General features: G+C 33.3%; 1 protein-coding gene across 2 annotated transcripts in view; it reads left to right on the forward strand.

The window, feature by feature from the left end:
• The window catches only part of LOC110038308 (aldehyde dehydrogenase 22A1), a 70,090-nt gene that overhangs the window by 39,100 nt on the left and 12,428 nt on the right, over positions 1-18,562 (forward strand). For both annotated transcript variants that reach the window (XM_020743105.1, XM_020743104.1), the window contains exons 7-10: positions 2,521-2,624; positions 2,722-2,800; positions 3,563-3,658; positions 3,774-3,911. In XM_020743105.1, coding sequence (XP_020598764.1) covers positions 2,521-2,624; positions 2,722-2,800; positions 3,563-3,658; positions 3,774-3,911 — 417 coding nt within the window. The remainder of the gene's footprint in view (positions 1-2,520; positions 2,625-2,721; positions 2,801-3,562; positions 3,659-3,773; positions 3,912-18,562) is intronic.

Consider the following 18,562-nt stretch of genomic DNA (forward strand, 5'->3'; position numbering starts at 1 on the left):
TTTGGAGAGTTCTCGAGAAGAAATGTTTGATATGACTTATATTCAAGTCATTAAAGATATGTATACTAGAGCTGTTACTTGTGTTCAAACTGAAGGAGGATTGACAAAATATTTTCCTATTTCTGTTGGATTACATCTAGGATTGGCTTTAAACCCATATCTTTTTTGCTTTATGGATGGTTTTGCTGGACATCTACAGGAGGAAGTACCTTGGTGTATGCTTTTTGCTGATGATATTCTTCTCGTGGATAAAACGAGAGAAAAAGCCCAGGAAAAACTTGAATTATGGAGGTCTACATTGGAGTCTAAAGGCCTTCATTTAAGTAGAACTAAAACTGAATACATGGAATGTAATTTTAGTAGTAATAGCTCTAGTGACAGAAGTGTGACTTTGGGTGATCAAATTATTAAAAGGTGTGAACGATTTAGATATCTTGGGTCCGTTGTTCAATGCGATGGTGATATAGATGGGGATGTTAATAGTAGAATTCAAGTTGGTTGGTTGAAGTGGAGGAATGCTTCGGCCCTTTTGTGTGATAGAAAAGTACCACTTAAACTGAAAGGAAAATTTTATAAGATGGTGGTGCTACCTGCAATGCTATACGTGGCTGAATGTTGGCCTTTAAAAGAGAAGCGTAATAATAGGTTAAGTGTTGCCGAGATGAGAATGATTAGTTGGACGAGTGGCTTTACACTTAGAGACAAAATGCGAAATGATTATGTCCATGATAGGGTTGGTGTAGCTCCTGTGACCGACAAAATTAGAGAAAGTCGTCTTAGATGGTTTGGTCACATTAAACGTCGACCATCCGATGATCCGATTAGGAGAGTAGATGTTTAGATTCGACTTGTGTTAAGAAAGGCAGATGTAGACCAGGAAAGACTTGGGCTTATTGTATTAAAAATGATCTTAATTTACTAGAACTAAATGAAAATATGACACTAAATAGGACGCAATGGAGAAAAAAGATTCATGTAGCCGACCCCACGTAGTGGGATTAAGGCTTTGTTGTTGTTGTATTCAAGCTAATACAACTCAAAAGCAATTTCATTACAAGGCCACTCGAATATAATTCCTTTTAGCTATATATCAATGTAATTTTTATGTGTACCATAAACATGTTTTGTATATTTCAAGTTGCATCTTAACCATATTCAACCTTGACAGGGAAAACTAGGGTTAATGATTTTATATCAACTTATTTTACTTTGATTGGAGATTGGCCTGAATTTATATATATGTTGATCTCAAGCCAAGCCATGTTTGATTATAGATTAACTCAAACTAAGCTTAGTCATGCTGGTTAGTTGACCCATGATTTAGAACCGTGCCAAAATTAAATTCATTTTTTGATCGGATTCAAATTAATAGCCCTAGGCCAAACTTAACAATTGAATTGAAATGCTTTTTAGGAGTTAATCTGGTAATTGACATGATCTTATTTTATGTTGAGTAAAAATAAATGAAAATTTGAATTTCAATTATTTTGTATTGCCACAAAAAGGAATACAAGATACTGTGGAGGCAGAGGCGTTGGGTTTGCGGTGGTAGGATGGTCAAGGGACCTGAAAGTACAGAAAAAAAAAAACAAACGAATTAATTGCATAAAATTATTGCATAAAATTATGAAGGTTGATTTTTCTTTTCAAGTTAATGAATGGAGCTTTAAATCTGGCTGGGTCTTATTTTATTCTGGGTTAGAACTTGCAGCAATTTTGAATTTTAATTACTTTGAATTGCCACAATAAGAGATGGTGAATATAGAGGCAGAGTGGTTGGACACGCGGTGTTGGTAGAGTAGCTTCACTTTAAGCTGGTCAGGGAATTGAATGGATAAGCAAGAAAACAAATGATCTAATTGCATAAAATTATAAAGTTCATTTACGACTTTGACTGCTACGCGATATTCTTTAAAGAAAAGTGTGAAGTTCCTTGCTTTTTGAAGGACTAGAGGGGGAAATATTTGCGTACGTCTTACGTACGCAGAGCTGCGTACATCAGTAGGTTACTGGGAGGGTATTGGGGGGTTATATCCGTGTTATACCCCCTGTAACCTCCCTGTAACCTACATGTAACCTATCTGTAACTTACAAATATATGAAAACAGAAGCGCGAAACTTACTAGTTACAGATAGGTTACAGGTAGGTTACAGGTAGGTTACAGGGAGGTTACATGGGGTATAACGCAGATATAACCCCCCAATACCCTCCCTGTAACCTATCGACATACGCAGCTCTGGGTACGTAAGACGTACGCAAATATTTCTCCGGACTTTTTTGAAAAGGAACCGATAGTGCTTAGTGGCTTGTTTTACTTATTCCATGAAATAATAACTTTTGCTGATCGTAGGTTCACGGTTAGGACCCAAAACATGATGCTTGTTTTACTTATTCCATGAAATAATAACTTTTGCTGATCGTAGGTTCACTGTGAGGACCCAAAACATGATGCTTGAATATTCTCTGTTTAGATTTCTAATTTTGTCCATGAATTGACTAAACTTCTTCTAATGTTTAAGGTGTCAGAGCATTCTAGCTGGTCGGGATGTTTTTATTTTAGGATCATTCAAGTTGCTCTAGTAGCTGTAGGAGCTCCGGAGAATTTGGTTCATGTAATTACTGGGTATGTTCATTTTCTATTTTTGAAGGTTTTTTATTCTTCTTTGCTGTCAGTCATTACATGATACGATTCTTTCAACGTTGTTTTCTTTCCATGTCAGGTTTGGAGAAACTGGTCAAGCTCTTGTATCTTCAGTTGACAAAATCATCTTTGTTGGATCACCTGCTGTGGGTAGGATGGTATATGTTTTATTTGAATACATCTTAATCTACATTTTTTGTTTGTAATGTTTTGTAATATAGCTCTGGTGTTGTTAGAAGTAATGTGTTTTTCAAACATTCTGTCAATACAAGAAGGACCTCTCTTGTACCTGTTTTACGTGAAATGTTTTTTGTTTATGTTTAGTTTATACTAGGTATCTGTTTGCTGGCAATGTAATGAAGCTCATCAAATCAAAACTTTGATAGTTGAGTCAGGATCACTAAATGACATACCTATTGCCATGAGTTTCGACTAATGTATGGTTTGGGAAGATGCAACTTGATGACTGCTCCAAAACTGCCTTCTAGTCAGGATCAATAACAAATAAAATTTCTATGGAGTTTGGATTTGATGCAACGAGTCTTTTTTATCAAAAGAGGGAAAGAAACATGAAGAATACAATGGTGTTTTCTAGGCTGCAGACTTCCTATTTCATAAAATTTCTTTGCAGGATGCTCATTTTGGTACTTATAGCTGAAGGAATAGATTGCTTAACACCAGGAAATCTTAAAATTGCTTGAAATATATTGTTGTGTTCTTTGTTCAAATCATTGCATTTGAACCATTTAACTGTTATGCTTCTTTAACATTGATGCTATTTGTCATGTGTAAGTATCTCAATTGATATATATATATATTATATATATTTGGTATTTGTATTATATTGTTTTAGATTGCATAGATTTCTTTGATATATGCAATGATACTGTTGTGCGACTCACTGTAACATCTGTTTTCAGATCATGCAAAAGGCTTCAGAGACATTGATTCCCGTTACACTCGAGCTTGGTGGCAAGGATGCGTTTATTGTGTGTGAAGATGCTGATGTACCTCATGTATGGAGTTTTATTTTTCAAAATCTAATATAGGAGAAATGAATGGCCTCCATTCACAAAACAGAGCATGCTTCCATGCTATTGTGATGTGGTCTTATAACCACTTCCTTTCTAGGTTGTACAAATTGCAGTAAGAGGTGCACTCCAATCTAGTGGTCAAAACTGCGCTGGTGCTGAGAGGTTTTATGTTCACCGTGACATATATCCAACTTTTGTTGCGCAGATTGTGAAGCTTGTAAAATCCGTGACTGTTGTAAGTTCTTATTTTTACTAGTATTATATCTTTTTGAAGAAGTTTGAACACTACATTGTCATATTATTTTGTATTTATCTGGCATTCCTATTCATAAGTGCAATTTTGAAAATTTGAGAAGGAATATGATTGGGCATTGTAACTAATTTAGATTGCATTAAGAAAAAAATTATGCATCGTGGGTACATTGAAATTAATAACGATATGCATTTTTGAAGTATCACGTAGCCATAGGGTGATTAGAATGAGGTGTGGAATTTACGGCTATAAATGAACCAAGCTGATTCGATTAATGCATTTTTTGTGCTCTTTCATTTATTTTCTTATTTAGCTCAAGCAAAAGCTTAGTCATCACTCTAATTTCAAAATCTTTTCAATATCATTTATTAATATTAATATCTAGTTCAAGCTTTAATTGAGAGTGATCACTTGTAGGATGCTAATAATTTAAGCAAATGTAATTTTCATTAACAATAAATTTATTCATAATTTTTCATTAAAAGTGATAATTATTTACTGAGATGATTTAAATGACCTAGAAGATTTAATAGCTATAGGTTCAATAGAAAATTTTGAAAGGACCTAGAAGATTTAATACAAATGATACCTCTTGAATTTTTGTTGGAGGAGGTTTAAATGAACATATTGTTAGAGTGGTAAAACATTTTAGTAATATTTATGGTGACTATAGTTTTTGAGTGATTAATGAAGAAGATAGAATTATATTAGATTTTTTTTTCTTAAGATTTTGTTATTGCTAATACTTTATTTAAGAGAATAAATGAGCATATTATTGATTATAAGAATGGATCTAAAAAAATACAAATTGATTATTTTCTTATGAGAAAATAAGATCGTTGAAAATGTAAATATTGTAAGGTCGTTACAAGTGAAAATCTAAGTGCTCAACATTGATTTATTAATTCAGGATTTTTAGATGAGATGTTAGAAGATAAAAAAAATACAATGAAATATTGTCATATAATTAGATTAGGACACCTTTTTATAAGTAAACTTCAAGATCTTGAGATTTGGGATGTTCATGAAGAACTTGATTATATGTTGGATAAAATAACAAACACTATTAAATTAGTGGCATAAGTTGTACTTCGAGAATCAAAAGGAAAAATATATGTATATAAATAAAAATAGTTAGTGGTGGAATAATAATATGCAAAAACAAATAAAATATAAGAAGTTTTGTTATAAAAATTGGTTTAAATGTAAAAACTTAAAGAATTGGGAAAAATATAAAATGACCCCTAGGGAGTCTATGTGAATGATTTGTGATGTTGAAAATTTTACTTTTAGTGATATTTATAATATATTTAATACTAAAATAGGTGAAAGATATGTGTATAATCTAGCCAAATAAAGATAAAAGAAAAGTAAAGATTTAGTTCAAGTAAATTGCTTTAAAGATGAAAATTAAAGTGTTTTTCTTTGAGGAAGATATTCAACATAGGTGAGTGAGATATTTTCATAATCTCAATAATGTTTTAGAAAATAGGATTAAACTTAGTGATCTTAATTTCATTAATAAAATAATTTTTTTTATCGTCGTATTTGTGAAAAAGAAGTTGAGGCTTTAAAGAAAACTAAGGGTGAAAAATCAGTAGGACTTTATAATATCTCAATAGATATGTGGAAATATTTAGGAGATTTAGGAGTTTTTTTATTTATTAAACATTTTAATATTATTTTTAAAATTAGAAATATGATTGAGTGGAGGAAAAGTATTTTGATTCCCATTTTCAAGGATAAAGGGGATGCACAAGTGTGTGCAAATAAGGGATACAAGTTAATGTGCCATACATTAAAATTATGGGGAGAGTAATTAAACGTAGCTTAAGATGTGGTACAAAAATTTCTCATAATGAGTTTGGATTTATGTTGGACAACTTTACTATTGAAGCTGTATATATATAAGGGCGTATGAAGGATTTACATATGATTTTTATTAATTTAGAGAAAGCTTATGATTAGGTTCCAAGAGAAGTTCTTTGGAGAGTTCTAGAAAAGAAAAATCGTTATATGACTTATATTCAAGTCATTAAAAATATGTATACCTGAGTTGTTTCAGTGGGATAACATCAGGGATCAGTTTAAGATCATATTTTTTTACTTCAATTTTTTATGCTCTTATTGGACATTTACAGGAGGATGTCCCTTTGTGTATGTTTTTCATAGATGATATCCTTTTTGTGGGTATGACTAAAGAGAAAGTTTAGGAAATATTAGAATTATGAAGGTCTACATTAGAGTCTAAAGGTCTTAATTTTGAGTTGAACTAAAATTAAATACATGAAATTTAATTTTAGAAGTAGTAGATCTAGTGGCAGAGTTGTAATAAGGGATGATCAAATCACTAAAAGGTGTGAACGCTTTAGATATCTCAAGTCTATTATTCAAAGTGATGGTGATATAGATGGGGATGTTATTAATAGAATTCAAGTTAGGATGGTTGAAGTGAAGGAATGTGTCAGGACTATTGTGTGATAGAAAAAAGTACCGCTTAGACTTAAAAGGAAAATTTTATGAGATGGTGAAGAAACCTGCAATGCTGTTGAGCTTTAAAAGAGAAACATAAAACTAAGGTAAATGTTGCTGAGATGAGGTCAATGAGTGGCTTGACACTTAGAGACAAAATGCAAAATGAATGTATCTGTGAAAGGGGTGATGTTGCTCCAACGGCAGACAAGATTAGATAGTCTTCTTAGATAGTTTCGTCACATTAATAGTCGACCATTTGATGATCCGATTAGGAGGAAGATGCTTTAAATTTATATTATGTTAAAAAAGGTAGAGGTAGACCTAAATAAACTTTGGAATGTTGTCTAAAAAATGGTCTTAATTTATTAGAATTAAATGTAAATATGACACTCAATAGGAGGACACAATGGAGAAATTTAACATAATGGTAGAGCTATTTATTCTATATTTTCATCATCAAATGTCGATTTAAAAAATATATATATTTTTTATTTTATTCGTCTAGTTCATTGCTCAATATAAAATCTCGTTGTTCGCAAACAACTTTTGTTCGGATCGTTAAGTTGCTTTTGCCCGTTTCGTTCGTTAAGCAAACCTGTAAAACACAAACAATTTTTTGAGTTTAATTTATAAATGAGCCACACAAATAAATTTTTGTTCGATCTTGTTTAGCTCAATTTGACTCAAATTTTATTATAATATTTTTATATTATATTATTTTTGTTTTATTTAAAAAAATATTAATTTTTTGTAATTTTAAAATATTTTGAGTTAATTTCAAGGAAAACATGAACTGAAGCGAACAAACCAATTCGAACCAAGTTGAACACGAATATACTATTCATGAGCCCTTTAGAATGCAAGCCTATTTTGAGCCAAAAAAAATTGAACATGCTGAACACGAACAAGCCGAGCTTAAGTAAGAAACATTGTGCTCACTTATATTATTTTTGTTTTATTTAAAAAATCTTAAATTTTTGTAGTTTTAAAATAATTTGAGCTAATTTCAATTCAAACATGAACTAAAGCGAACAAACCAATTCAAATCAAGTTGAACACGAATATACTATTTATGAGCCCTTTAGAATGCAAGCCTATATTGAGCCAAAAAAAAATTGAACATGCCGAACACAAACAAGCCGAGCTTAAGTAACAAACATTGTGTTCACTTAAGCTCGACTTGTTTACACACCATTGCTATACTATCCTTCTAGTAATATAAGTAACTTTTAAAGCGCATACAATATAATTAAATTGATATGGTAACATAGAATAGATTATCAAAAGGCAACAAACTTATAAATAAATGTGCATTTTATGAGCTTTTTGCAAGTTTCTTATTAATAACAGTCAAGCATATTCACAAACATAAATGAAAATATCGATGAATGTCAAAGCTTGCTTATTATACATTTAGCTTTAAAAATTTTATTCAAGATTGTTTCATTATTTACATAAACAAATATAAATGTTTCTAATTGTCGGCACTATTTTTGGTTGTAGTGTTGCCCGTTTGAAGCTGTTGGCCGCCGGAATCGCAATCCCGTCACCCGCTTCGGAAGGACGTTTTAATTTACATATATATATAAGTTTTAGAAAAATATGAAATCAAACTGACTTCATATTTTTCATAATTTAAATGAAGAACGCTATACCTCAAACCCTATATTTCTCCCGAAGGATAAATACAAGATTTGAGGATGAGACTCCATCAAATAAATTAAAAAATATATGACGTACGTTTGATCTGCGAAACCGTTTTATTTGCCGACAAGTTCTTCTATCTAATACGAAGAATTTAATATGGTTTATATTAAGTTGACTTCGGACAAGCTTCCTATAAGGGCAAACCCCTATAGTTAATTACATCTTAAATGACCGTAAAAAACTCTCGATTAAACTAAGGAAAATATTATCTTCAAAGAGGCCAAAAGGATAAGACTTATGAACAAGATCGGACAAACGAGGTGTGAAATAGAAATGACTCAAATTTGAAACATTTATTGTAGAATCCAAAGGAGTAAGAATTAGGGGATGTCACAGATCCGAAGGAGAACATCGGTGACTTCCCAGTCTATCCTATTGTTTGACTTTAGTTTTGAGGAGAAATATTTAGGTATTGTATCATGCCAATTTTATTTGTTAGGGCCTACATTCGTGTGAAATGATCACACAAATAGCCTGGAAGATGTGAGAGTTTAAGTCGTGACAGACGACAACTTTGGAATCCTTTGGAATCCTAAGACGAGGCGAGTTAGAGCTTATATTGTATAGCAGAACTATACAAAGACCTAAAGATGAGGTGAGAATTTATTTTGCATAAGCAAACAACCTTAAAGTCCTATGGCTTTTTGTTTTAGTTCTAAGGAAGGAAATTGGTTTAGCTAGGGAAGACATGTTTTGCTGTTGAAGATGGCCGTGCTGCCCACCATGCTAGCTCCAAGCTCCTCGTCTTGGCGAGTTTAAGTTTTCTGTTAAGTTATGGTGTCAAATCAGACGACCTTATGGTTGTAGTTCTTTAAATATTATGGAGCATGTTAAAGTTGATTAGAGCGACACCGGTTAGGATCATATTGTTCCATCGTTCCGGTGCCACTATTTTTTATTAGATTTACTTAGTCTAAATGAATTTACTAAACTCAACTTAATGAGTTTCATACTTTCATTTAAATCTTGGGAAGCCTCGTTAGCAAATGTAGGTTACCTTCTCCAAGGGATTCCCGATCATCCAATAGAGACGTCTTAATTTAGTTGTAGTTGTGGTTTTTATGATTTTTGTGATTAAATTTTAAGTTGTTTTATATTTGAATGTTGTGGCGGTGAATTTTATCGTGGTTTATTTTAATTTAGTTTTGATTTTACGGCTATCCTAACAGTTTTGGTTTTCATGCAGGGTGACATCGTTGTTTAACATGCAAGTTTGTAAGCATGAAAGTACAGTGTGGAAATTAAAAGAGAAAATGGTACTATAAACTGTAAAAGCATACCTGACAAGTCTTCTTGTTTCCACCTCCTAAAAGGTCAGTACTTGCAAGACATGTATATAATTTTGTAAGGAATTTAAATTGCATGAGTAGATGAAGGTTTAGCTACCAAATCCCACGTTATGATTTAGTTGAATCTCGGAAATCCTTAGTAGATGATTTTAGGACAAAACACGATAAGTTCAATTTGTCCTTCAAAATATCCAAAAGATTCCAAAGTGCTCGGGATATAACCCTGAACTTCTTTGAGGCTCTTTTGAATGATTTCGTGTTCATTTTGAACTTATCATATTGTTCCATCAATCATCCGAGGTTGAAGTGTGACTACACCTTTGCTCAGTAAAACTTAATAATTTAATTATCCCAAGGATAGTGTACTTGATTAATCAATTGATGTTTCATTTAAGAGTTATGTGAATGAGTGCCCCTAAGGTAAGTTTGAGTTATTTAAGATTATGGTGCTCACAAGTAAAATTGGACTTGGAGGGTTTAAAAATATTAATTATCAACCCAATTATCTTCTAATTCAAATCGATTGAGCTTAGATATCGAGTCTAGGTCACTGCCAAGCCCTTAGCAATCATAATGGGGAATTTGGTGAAGGTTAAGATTTTAGTTTAAGTCATGTGTATTTTCATTTAAAGATCACATTATCACCAATTTTGGGCTTAAGTAAATTAAATTACCATCCTTCTAGCTTAAGCCTCTCACTCAAGAAACTTTTGATATTTGTCGACTTCTAACTCATGAAGATTAGGGGAGATTATTATCTATTGATGTTGTGCAAATGTGGTGGGTGAGTTTCTACCTTATAATCTCATTGTATTTCAATCATTCAAACATGTTTATTAGGATCAAAGTTACTCCTTTATCCCTGGTTAACCCTAAATTTTGATTAAGACGCCAAAGTCCAAAAAGACTATCTTGCCTTTGGGGGACTTCACCTCATATCTCTTTAAACACAACTCAAATGACTTTGAGGATTTAAAATGTTATACCCATGAGGTAATTAAAATGTTAGAGGATATGTGGACCTCTCAAAATTTGATTTAATTTAGATAATTATTTAAATTTAGAAAATAAGATTTTCAAAAGTTAATTTATTTAATTATCCTAACTTAGAAAAAAATTAGGAAAAATTTCCTAATGAATTCTAAGTAATCAGGGGACATTCCCACTCATTTTGAACCATTTTTTGTATTTTTAAAAATTTTGATTATTTTAATTATTTTTAATTCAAAATATATTTAGAAAATGAAGTATTTTCACAAAAAATGGGTTTTATTTTTATAAAATGCCCCTGATCACAAGGAACTCAGAAAAAACAGTTTTCATAATTTTTCTAAGCATATTTAATCTAATATAATTATTTTTATTAAAAAGCAAGGTTTCCTTAAGAAATTCATTTTAGTGCCTAGACGAAGTCAAATAATTTTGGTATTTTTACAGTGGGTAGACATGATTTTTGTGATCAATGTGGAGTTGATTTTATTAATTTTTGATATGTGTTTAACTTACAAAAATTAACACAAGGTATTACATTTAACTAAGTATAAAAATTCATAACATGATTCAAAGCATCAAAATATTTTTCCTAGATGTCTTTGACCACAGGAAATCTACTAAAATTGTTTTCATAATTTTCGAAGTGATATTTTTATTTATATAATTAAAATAAGCCAAAATGGTCACCTTAGCTTGAAAATTAGGGTTAGAAGCATAGAAATGACCTCTGACCTTGGAAAAAATCAGAAGACATGGTCTCTGTCATGAAGAATAAACCCTCAAAATTCCAAGCCATGGTGAAATGTTTTAGGTCATGGAGAATTAAAATACCGCAGAGGGTATTTAATTAATTAAAAATCAGCGAGTGAAATAATAATTTCTATTGTTAGTCCACATTATTCTCCTCTGTTCACTGAGCAAGTGGGTATTTTTATTTTTATTTTTATGATTTTTCTATAGAAAGATATGGATTTTTGAAGTTTAGGCATTTAAAATAATTCAAAAATTCCTATTTTTCTACTTATCCACGCGGCGCTGTCTGGATCTTGGGCAGCTCCGAAGGCTCCACGCATCGCTCCGCCATTTGACGCCGCCAACCACGTAGCCTCCACGCGGACCGCGCTTTATGCTCCATGGATCTGTCGGGCTTGATCTCCTCCGTCCATTGGATACACGCGAGATCAGACGGCTCTCCATTATCGTCCTCCAGTGACCTAACCCGTGAGCTGTTCATACTAAAACCATAAGATCTTGGCCTAGACTCAACCAAAACACATGGGGTTTATTCCTAAACCTTCATCTACTCAAGACGAACCTATTTATATGGATTATACGGTATGAAATACAGTAAATACGTATGGAGAATCGAAACAAGCCGGTTTAGGGTTGAAGTTCAATACCTTTGTCTGAGAGGGGAGACCTCAATCAAATGGTTGTGGTAGCTTCGATTGGTCCCAACGAACCTCCAGATGAAGTCCCAAACCTTAGTGAATGGACTAGGTATGATTTCGACCAAGCTCGATTTCAGGTGTTGATTGAAGTCTATACTAGAGGCTGGTTGGGTTGAGAGGGGACTTCTGTGGGGAATCAACTCCTTCCACTGTGGGGATGGTGTGTGCATAATTAATTAAGGTTCAGTTCAGTGTAAAGCTATGGGGAAATATGTCCTGGTTTCAACTGAAACTTTGAGCTCAAAATTGAACTCTCACAGAGGGAACCGGAGGGGGAAAATTGTGGGCTTAAACTGAGGGGGTCCTAGGGGTCCCTGGAAGCAATTTGACAGAGTTTCCTTAGAAAATTTTCAGCTCTCCTCACTTGGCCATGGAGGTGAGATTTAAATAAAAATGGCTTAGGCTGGCTGCCAGGGCCAATTGGGAGGTGGAAAATATTGCTTAGGTGGAGGGTTTTGAAGTGCTAAAGCCAATTGAAATTGGCCAGCTCAGATGGGTGAGTTTGGGTTTGAATTTGAGCTTGGGGTTCTTGGTTTTGGTGTTTTTCGGCCACTAAGCCGGTCGGCAGGGCCAGGGGAGGTGGCCAGGAGGTCAGAGTGGGTTAATTATAATTAAACCTCAATGGCAAGTGATGATGAGGAAAATTTTTGGTTAAGGCCCATAAATGGGCATAAATCCCTTAATTTGGGGATCCATTGGTCCATAGCATGCCATGGCTGGTCCAAAGGGGTTTAGCCTGGTCCTTAGGAGGAGCTTAGTGGCTGTGGAATCATAAATTTGGTGACTTTAGGGTGGTTAGGCCAATTTTGATTTATTGTATGGGTTCATTTGGGTCCAAATGGCTAAAAGTTGGGTTTGGGTTAGGCTAGCCACGACTTTAAGCCCAATTAATTGATCAACATTGTGTAGATGATTGTAATGTAGGTTTTTGGTCAATGATTGAAATGATTTTGAATTCAATTGGGGGTTCAATTTGAAGGATTTTGGAATTTTGGTCAATTGGGGTATGTTGTGCTAGACTTCGGTGCAGATTTTGCTAGGCTTGGGCTAAGTCCAAATTTATTATTAAGAATTGTCAATAGGAATGTTATGAAGAGTTTTCAACATAAATTAGGTGTCAATTAGGGCAATCAATTTGGTGGAGCTTGAAGACAGCCAATTTGGGGATTTTTGGATTTGGGTTGAAAATAAATGAAATTGAGGCCTCACCAAGGCCAATTGAAGGTTAAGCTTGATGTGTAGGAATGTTATGAAGAGTTTAGGATTCAAATTGAGACCAATTGAGTAGACCATGAGGTTCAATTTGGTGGGATTAGACCATAAGACAAAAATTGGGGGTTTGATTTAGATCAAAATTAGGCTCAAAGCATGGGCCAATTGAGCTTGTATTTGGTTTAAATTGGTCACATGGAAGGTGAATTTGAGTTTAGGATTGAAATTGGGGGGAATTTGGACCAACTTGATGGACATTTGAGGTAAATTTTGGGAAATTAGGTCCTTAAAGGCAATTTGGGAGTTTTGGTAAAAAATGGTCAAATTGGTCAAAATGGGTTCAATTGAGGGGTCCAAATGGGTTTTGGAGACATTTGGAGTGATTTTGGATGCTTTGGGAAAGTTTGGGGTGCCAAAGTTATTTTTGTAATTTTGGCAAATTTGGGGGTATTTTGGTAAATTTGGAATTTGGGGTGGTTGTGGGTTTGGGGTGGTTTTGGGTAGCTTGGGTATTTTCAAAAGATTTGAAATGACTTTTGAACAATTTTGGTTATTTTGGATGAATTTGAGGACTTTGACCAAATTTGGGATTTGGGGGTGTTTAGTTAATTTGGGTAGGTTTGGGGTAAAAAGCCAAGTTGGATATTTTTGGTAGAATTGGGAAATTGACCACCACAGATGAGCTATGGACCAATAAAATCCCCTTTTGGATCCTCTATGTACTGGTCTTAGCTAAATCCTAGCCTAGGGCCAGTGGGTTTAGGAGACCATCTACATGAGTCTACCAAAGGATCAAGGGCTCAAAGTCAACAATTTTGGGTTTAGGGTTGTGAGTGGGTATAGGAGATAACGAGTGCAAGCGAGTGCAAGTGAGTAAAAGTGAGTGCCTTAGCCCTAGACCAACACCCAGAGTCAACCCTAAGGGCAAGTAGTGCTATGAGAACTCACCTTGAGCTCCTCATATTGACCCTACCTACTAAGTGCTAAAGGTTAGGACCACTATGTGGAACTCTTCAATAGAAGTGTAGAATTTCTAATGGTGAGGGTTCCTCTTCTAGTTTTCTAGGAATAGCCAACAGGAAAGTCCTATGGCAAGACCTTAGGCTACTAAAAAGGAAAAACTAAACCTCAACCAAAAGTGAGGTCAACACTAATATAATTAAGTATTGAGTAATCATCTGGTTCACTATTTCACTTATATTTCTGTTGAAATTATTGAAGTTTTTGATTGCAATAGGATTACAATAATGATTATTAAGTTTTTGTTCGTTCAACTAGTTTGGAAATCCTTACAAAGGTTTCAAAGTAAGGTTGGTATTAGTTATATGTTATTTGTGAATGATGCTTTAATAGGTAAGTTTTCACATGAATTGTCACACTCCGAGGAGGCCCCCTTCACTAGTCGGTGTGGGACATAATAGAGGCTGGTGTGATTTAGTTGACTGAATACACCTCCAACACATGTCCTTGTAGTCATCAGAATAGAACGAGGGATGCAATCACATAAATTCACCCAAAACAACACGTAACACATTACACTATTTTAGACAAATCGAGTGTACTCAAATCTTTCAAATTAAATGTGAACTATCTAAAATATTTCATTTTAATATGTCCGAAGAGGATCTAAAACACCCCAAGATGTTAAAAGTATAAATAGCATCTTTTGAGTTACCTCAATTTTTTTTTTATTTTATAGTTGTTGTACAGTTAATATAATAAAAAAAGGGTTATTTACATACAAACCACCCAATTATGTTTTACATATCTAACACGTAAACTTTACTTCTAATATTTTTACCACCCAAGTCTTTCATATCACATAAAAAATACCACAATTTTATCTTTTAAATTGTGAAATGCACGTTTTAATCAATAGGTAAAGTGATATGTATGTTTAGGTGTTAAATATGTAAATACATAGGAATTGAGTAGTATGTACATAAATCTTCCTAAAAAATGTGATTGATCCCTCTCAGCTCCAACATTTTCTTTCTTTTTTCTGGTAAAAATACTTATGACAATCTAATGAGTTACAAACTCTACTAGATACATAAATCTAATACGAAAGTGAGACACTAAAGGATAGTGAATAATATTTGTGCTAATCATGATTAGACAAAATCATAAAATGAACATATGTGATCGTACATTACTATAACAGTGAATATATAAAAGTTGTAAGCAAATATTTGTAATAAGAGATGACGATATAATTACAAGGATAATTTAAATGCATAAAATCTTTCTTTTACTTGATTATTTTCTATTATCTTTTATTTCATTTTACTTCGAAGTAGATCATATATGATTGCATAGGTTATTGGCCATCATAAACTTAGCCTGAAGGTAAACATTATCTAGTTCAATAAAACCTATGTAAAACTTAGTAATATTGCTATTAAACTACATTGAAGAAACTTTCATTTCTATAGGGGACACTTGTTCTATTTGGAACCCTTTTGCCCCCACTTGCATAGGTATTATAAACATCTTATTAGCAGCCTGTCATCCCATAACACGATATTTTTTTATGTTTTAAATATTTTCTTGATTGAATATTTTAATAAACATGTGATTTCTTTTAAAATACATTAAATGATTGTATATGCAAATGGGCAAACTACAGATGTTAGGTGATTTTTTAATTTTATTACCAATTTATACAATCAAAGTGCACTTGCTAGCTGACTTTTTATGTGGTTCTTTTCTCTTGGATAGTAGGTTTTATATATGCATTTCACGATATAAAAATTTTACAGTGTATTTCAGAAATCAATTTTTAAAGCATATAAGAATGTGTTAAAGATTGAAAACAATTTGTTTTTTTATACTAGGATTTATTTATATTAGCCATTTGACATTTTATCCCATCAAAATCGATAAATTCTTTTTATAAACAATTTCAATATTACCTCGCCTCATTCAAGCTTATACACCAGCCACTCTAAATTGAAATCAATTTGTTAAGAAATGTAGAAGTCCAAATTTTAAACCAAACTATTCACTTTCTTACTTTACATACTTTCTTACTTCCCTTCCTCTCATCCCTTCTCTTTCTCCTTTTATTTTTCTCTTCTTCTCCTCATTTTCCTCAATTGTCCCTCATCCCGCCCGTAACCTACCGAACTCTTTTTCGGCTTTCAGGAGTTTCACACGATGGGAAAATGGGTTAGAATTTAAGTTATAACATTGCTTAAAAATAATCTATCTCTAGCGGCCATATAAAAGTGAGAGTGATGATTACATGGGTAAAAGCATAAAATGAAGTTTCATGTTTTGAAAGTTGTCCTCAAATTTTGAGAGCTATTAAAGCTATCAAATTAGAGTCAAGGTAAAAAATAAATAAAATTTCTTTTTTTATTTAAAAGATTGGTCAATAAAACAAGCCACCTAATCCATTATAGTCAATCATTTCTTTTTACAAAAAAATAAAAATAAAAAAAAAATAAAATGAAAACAAGAATCCAAAGCGGCCTCAAGAGTGATCCCACCAATCCATATCAGCCGCTTCAACTCTAACTCGTTGCTCATCATGAATTGGTCTGAATGAGTTTGAAATATTTAAATCTTGTTATTTATCAACCATGTATGATGTCCTTCAATTCACCAAACATTCTTAAACTCCATCATCTCACCCATTAGCACAAAGAGTTACTGTTGGAGTTCAATTTTATCCGCAGTGATGGACGAACTCAAAAAATTCAACTAAGGAGAGCTCTTCAACTCTCCTCTCATCCTCAGCTTCACTAACCTGGGGAGACTCTAAGCTAACGACATGACTCTCAATTTGAATTTGCTCACCTTAAGGAACACCTACAAGAGTTAGGCAACCAGCCATAATTGCTTTAACCAATCACACATTGTGAAGCAGACTTGGAGATGACATACCCCTAGCAAACGAGTTATCAACCATGATTTGCATGAGCATTTTTCGGCTGAAGGAAGAGCGACTTATTCATGAATAGGTTACTCAAGTTCATCCTCGGCCGGATCAGTTTGTCTTTCTTAAAGTGCAAATGCCTCATTCAGGTTTAATTCACCCACCTCAACCATTTAGGCAGTTCGTTTGACCGTGCGATCGTTTGACCATAAGTTCACTAAATATGAGTTAAATTGTAAAACCAAATCAAACTCATTAGAATTTTCAACAAATTATCTTTATAAATTTATTATTTCTCTTACCTTCTGACCCTGATTTTATTTGAGCCGGAATAGTCAAACTGCTCATTCCTCTTACCTTATGTGAAGCCGGATCCAAAACCAAAACTTCCTCAGTGGGCACCAAATCCATTGTAGGAGGAACTTCCACAGGGGTTGGGAGATTGATAATTGGACTGGCAGTAGGAACTAATCTTTTTCCTCCTTTTAGACCCACATTTCCTCTTTGCTTCCTAAATAACTCTTCCAGAAGCTCAGCCTTCGAAATATGATGTTTTCTTCGAGATGCTCTTCATTCTTATAGCAAGATGACAGAGTTGGAGAACCGACATGAGAAGGAAAAAATGAACTATGATGAGAATGATTTAATGCATGTTTGAGACAGCTTTCTTCCTGATTTGTTTTTCAGACCACCACCACAATTCTGTTTCGGGAATTGCTTTTTTGTTATCTGTTAGAAATTTTTGTGGTACAAAGCTGTTTTTTCAACCTAAGCTGTTAAAGTGCGGTGGTTGCCAGATAGCTGTGGTCAGACTTTTTGAAAATAAAGTAAATTTGTAATAGTCACCGTCGCTTTTTGAAAAACAGTTTCTTTTGCAGCTGCTTCATAATGTTGCAACTGTCTCAAACAGGCCCTTAGTGAGTGCCCTTCCCCTCATTTTTAGAGAAATAGTGTATGGTATGAACCGAGGGAATCATCAAATAATTTTGTTAAATATGCATTTCATTATTAGACTACAAAAAATTATCATTCTCTTATTATTTTCATAGCTTCAGTGACAGAGATAAGAGAATCGAGAAATTAAATATTTATAATTAAATCGCTGGACCAAGTTACGAGAGCTATCCAGCTGATTCAGAAAGACAACTAGGTTAGAATGCTAAGCTAGATAGCTCGTCCAAGGTGATTAGCCAACGCTTACTAAACCAAGACAACTAGCCAACTTACTTTGCAATTACAATTGTGGTTTTTTCTAAATGACCTTTTTACCTCTGGACATTTTGTCTTTCATATCTAAATTTGCTCAATCAATTTTTGATATTCACTGCTAACCTTTTGCAACTTTTTAATTTTGTCTTTTAATGTTGGCTTTACTACAATATGAAGCAAATGCTTAGTATCGTCAAATCTTCTGATCTCTAATTGTAAGACATCCAATTGCTTAATTAACTTATTTTTTAGTAATGATCTAATTTGCACTAGCTATGAACTTGTGACTGAATCATTAGCTATCTCATTTACTTTTATAGGATAGTACTATACGTCTAAGTTATAATATTAATTAGCTCAAATCACTTTCTTTGTCTCAAGTTTAATTCTTATGTATGAAGATGTACTTCAAAC

Source organism: Phalaenopsis equestris, unplaced genomic scaffold (genome assembly GCF_001263595.1).
Source record: "Phalaenopsis equestris unplaced genomic scaffold, ASM126359v1 Scaffold232430, whole genome shotgun sequence".
NCBI classification, from domain to species: Eukaryota; Viridiplantae; Streptophyta; class Magnoliopsida; order Asparagales; family Orchidaceae; genus Phalaenopsis; species Phalaenopsis equestris.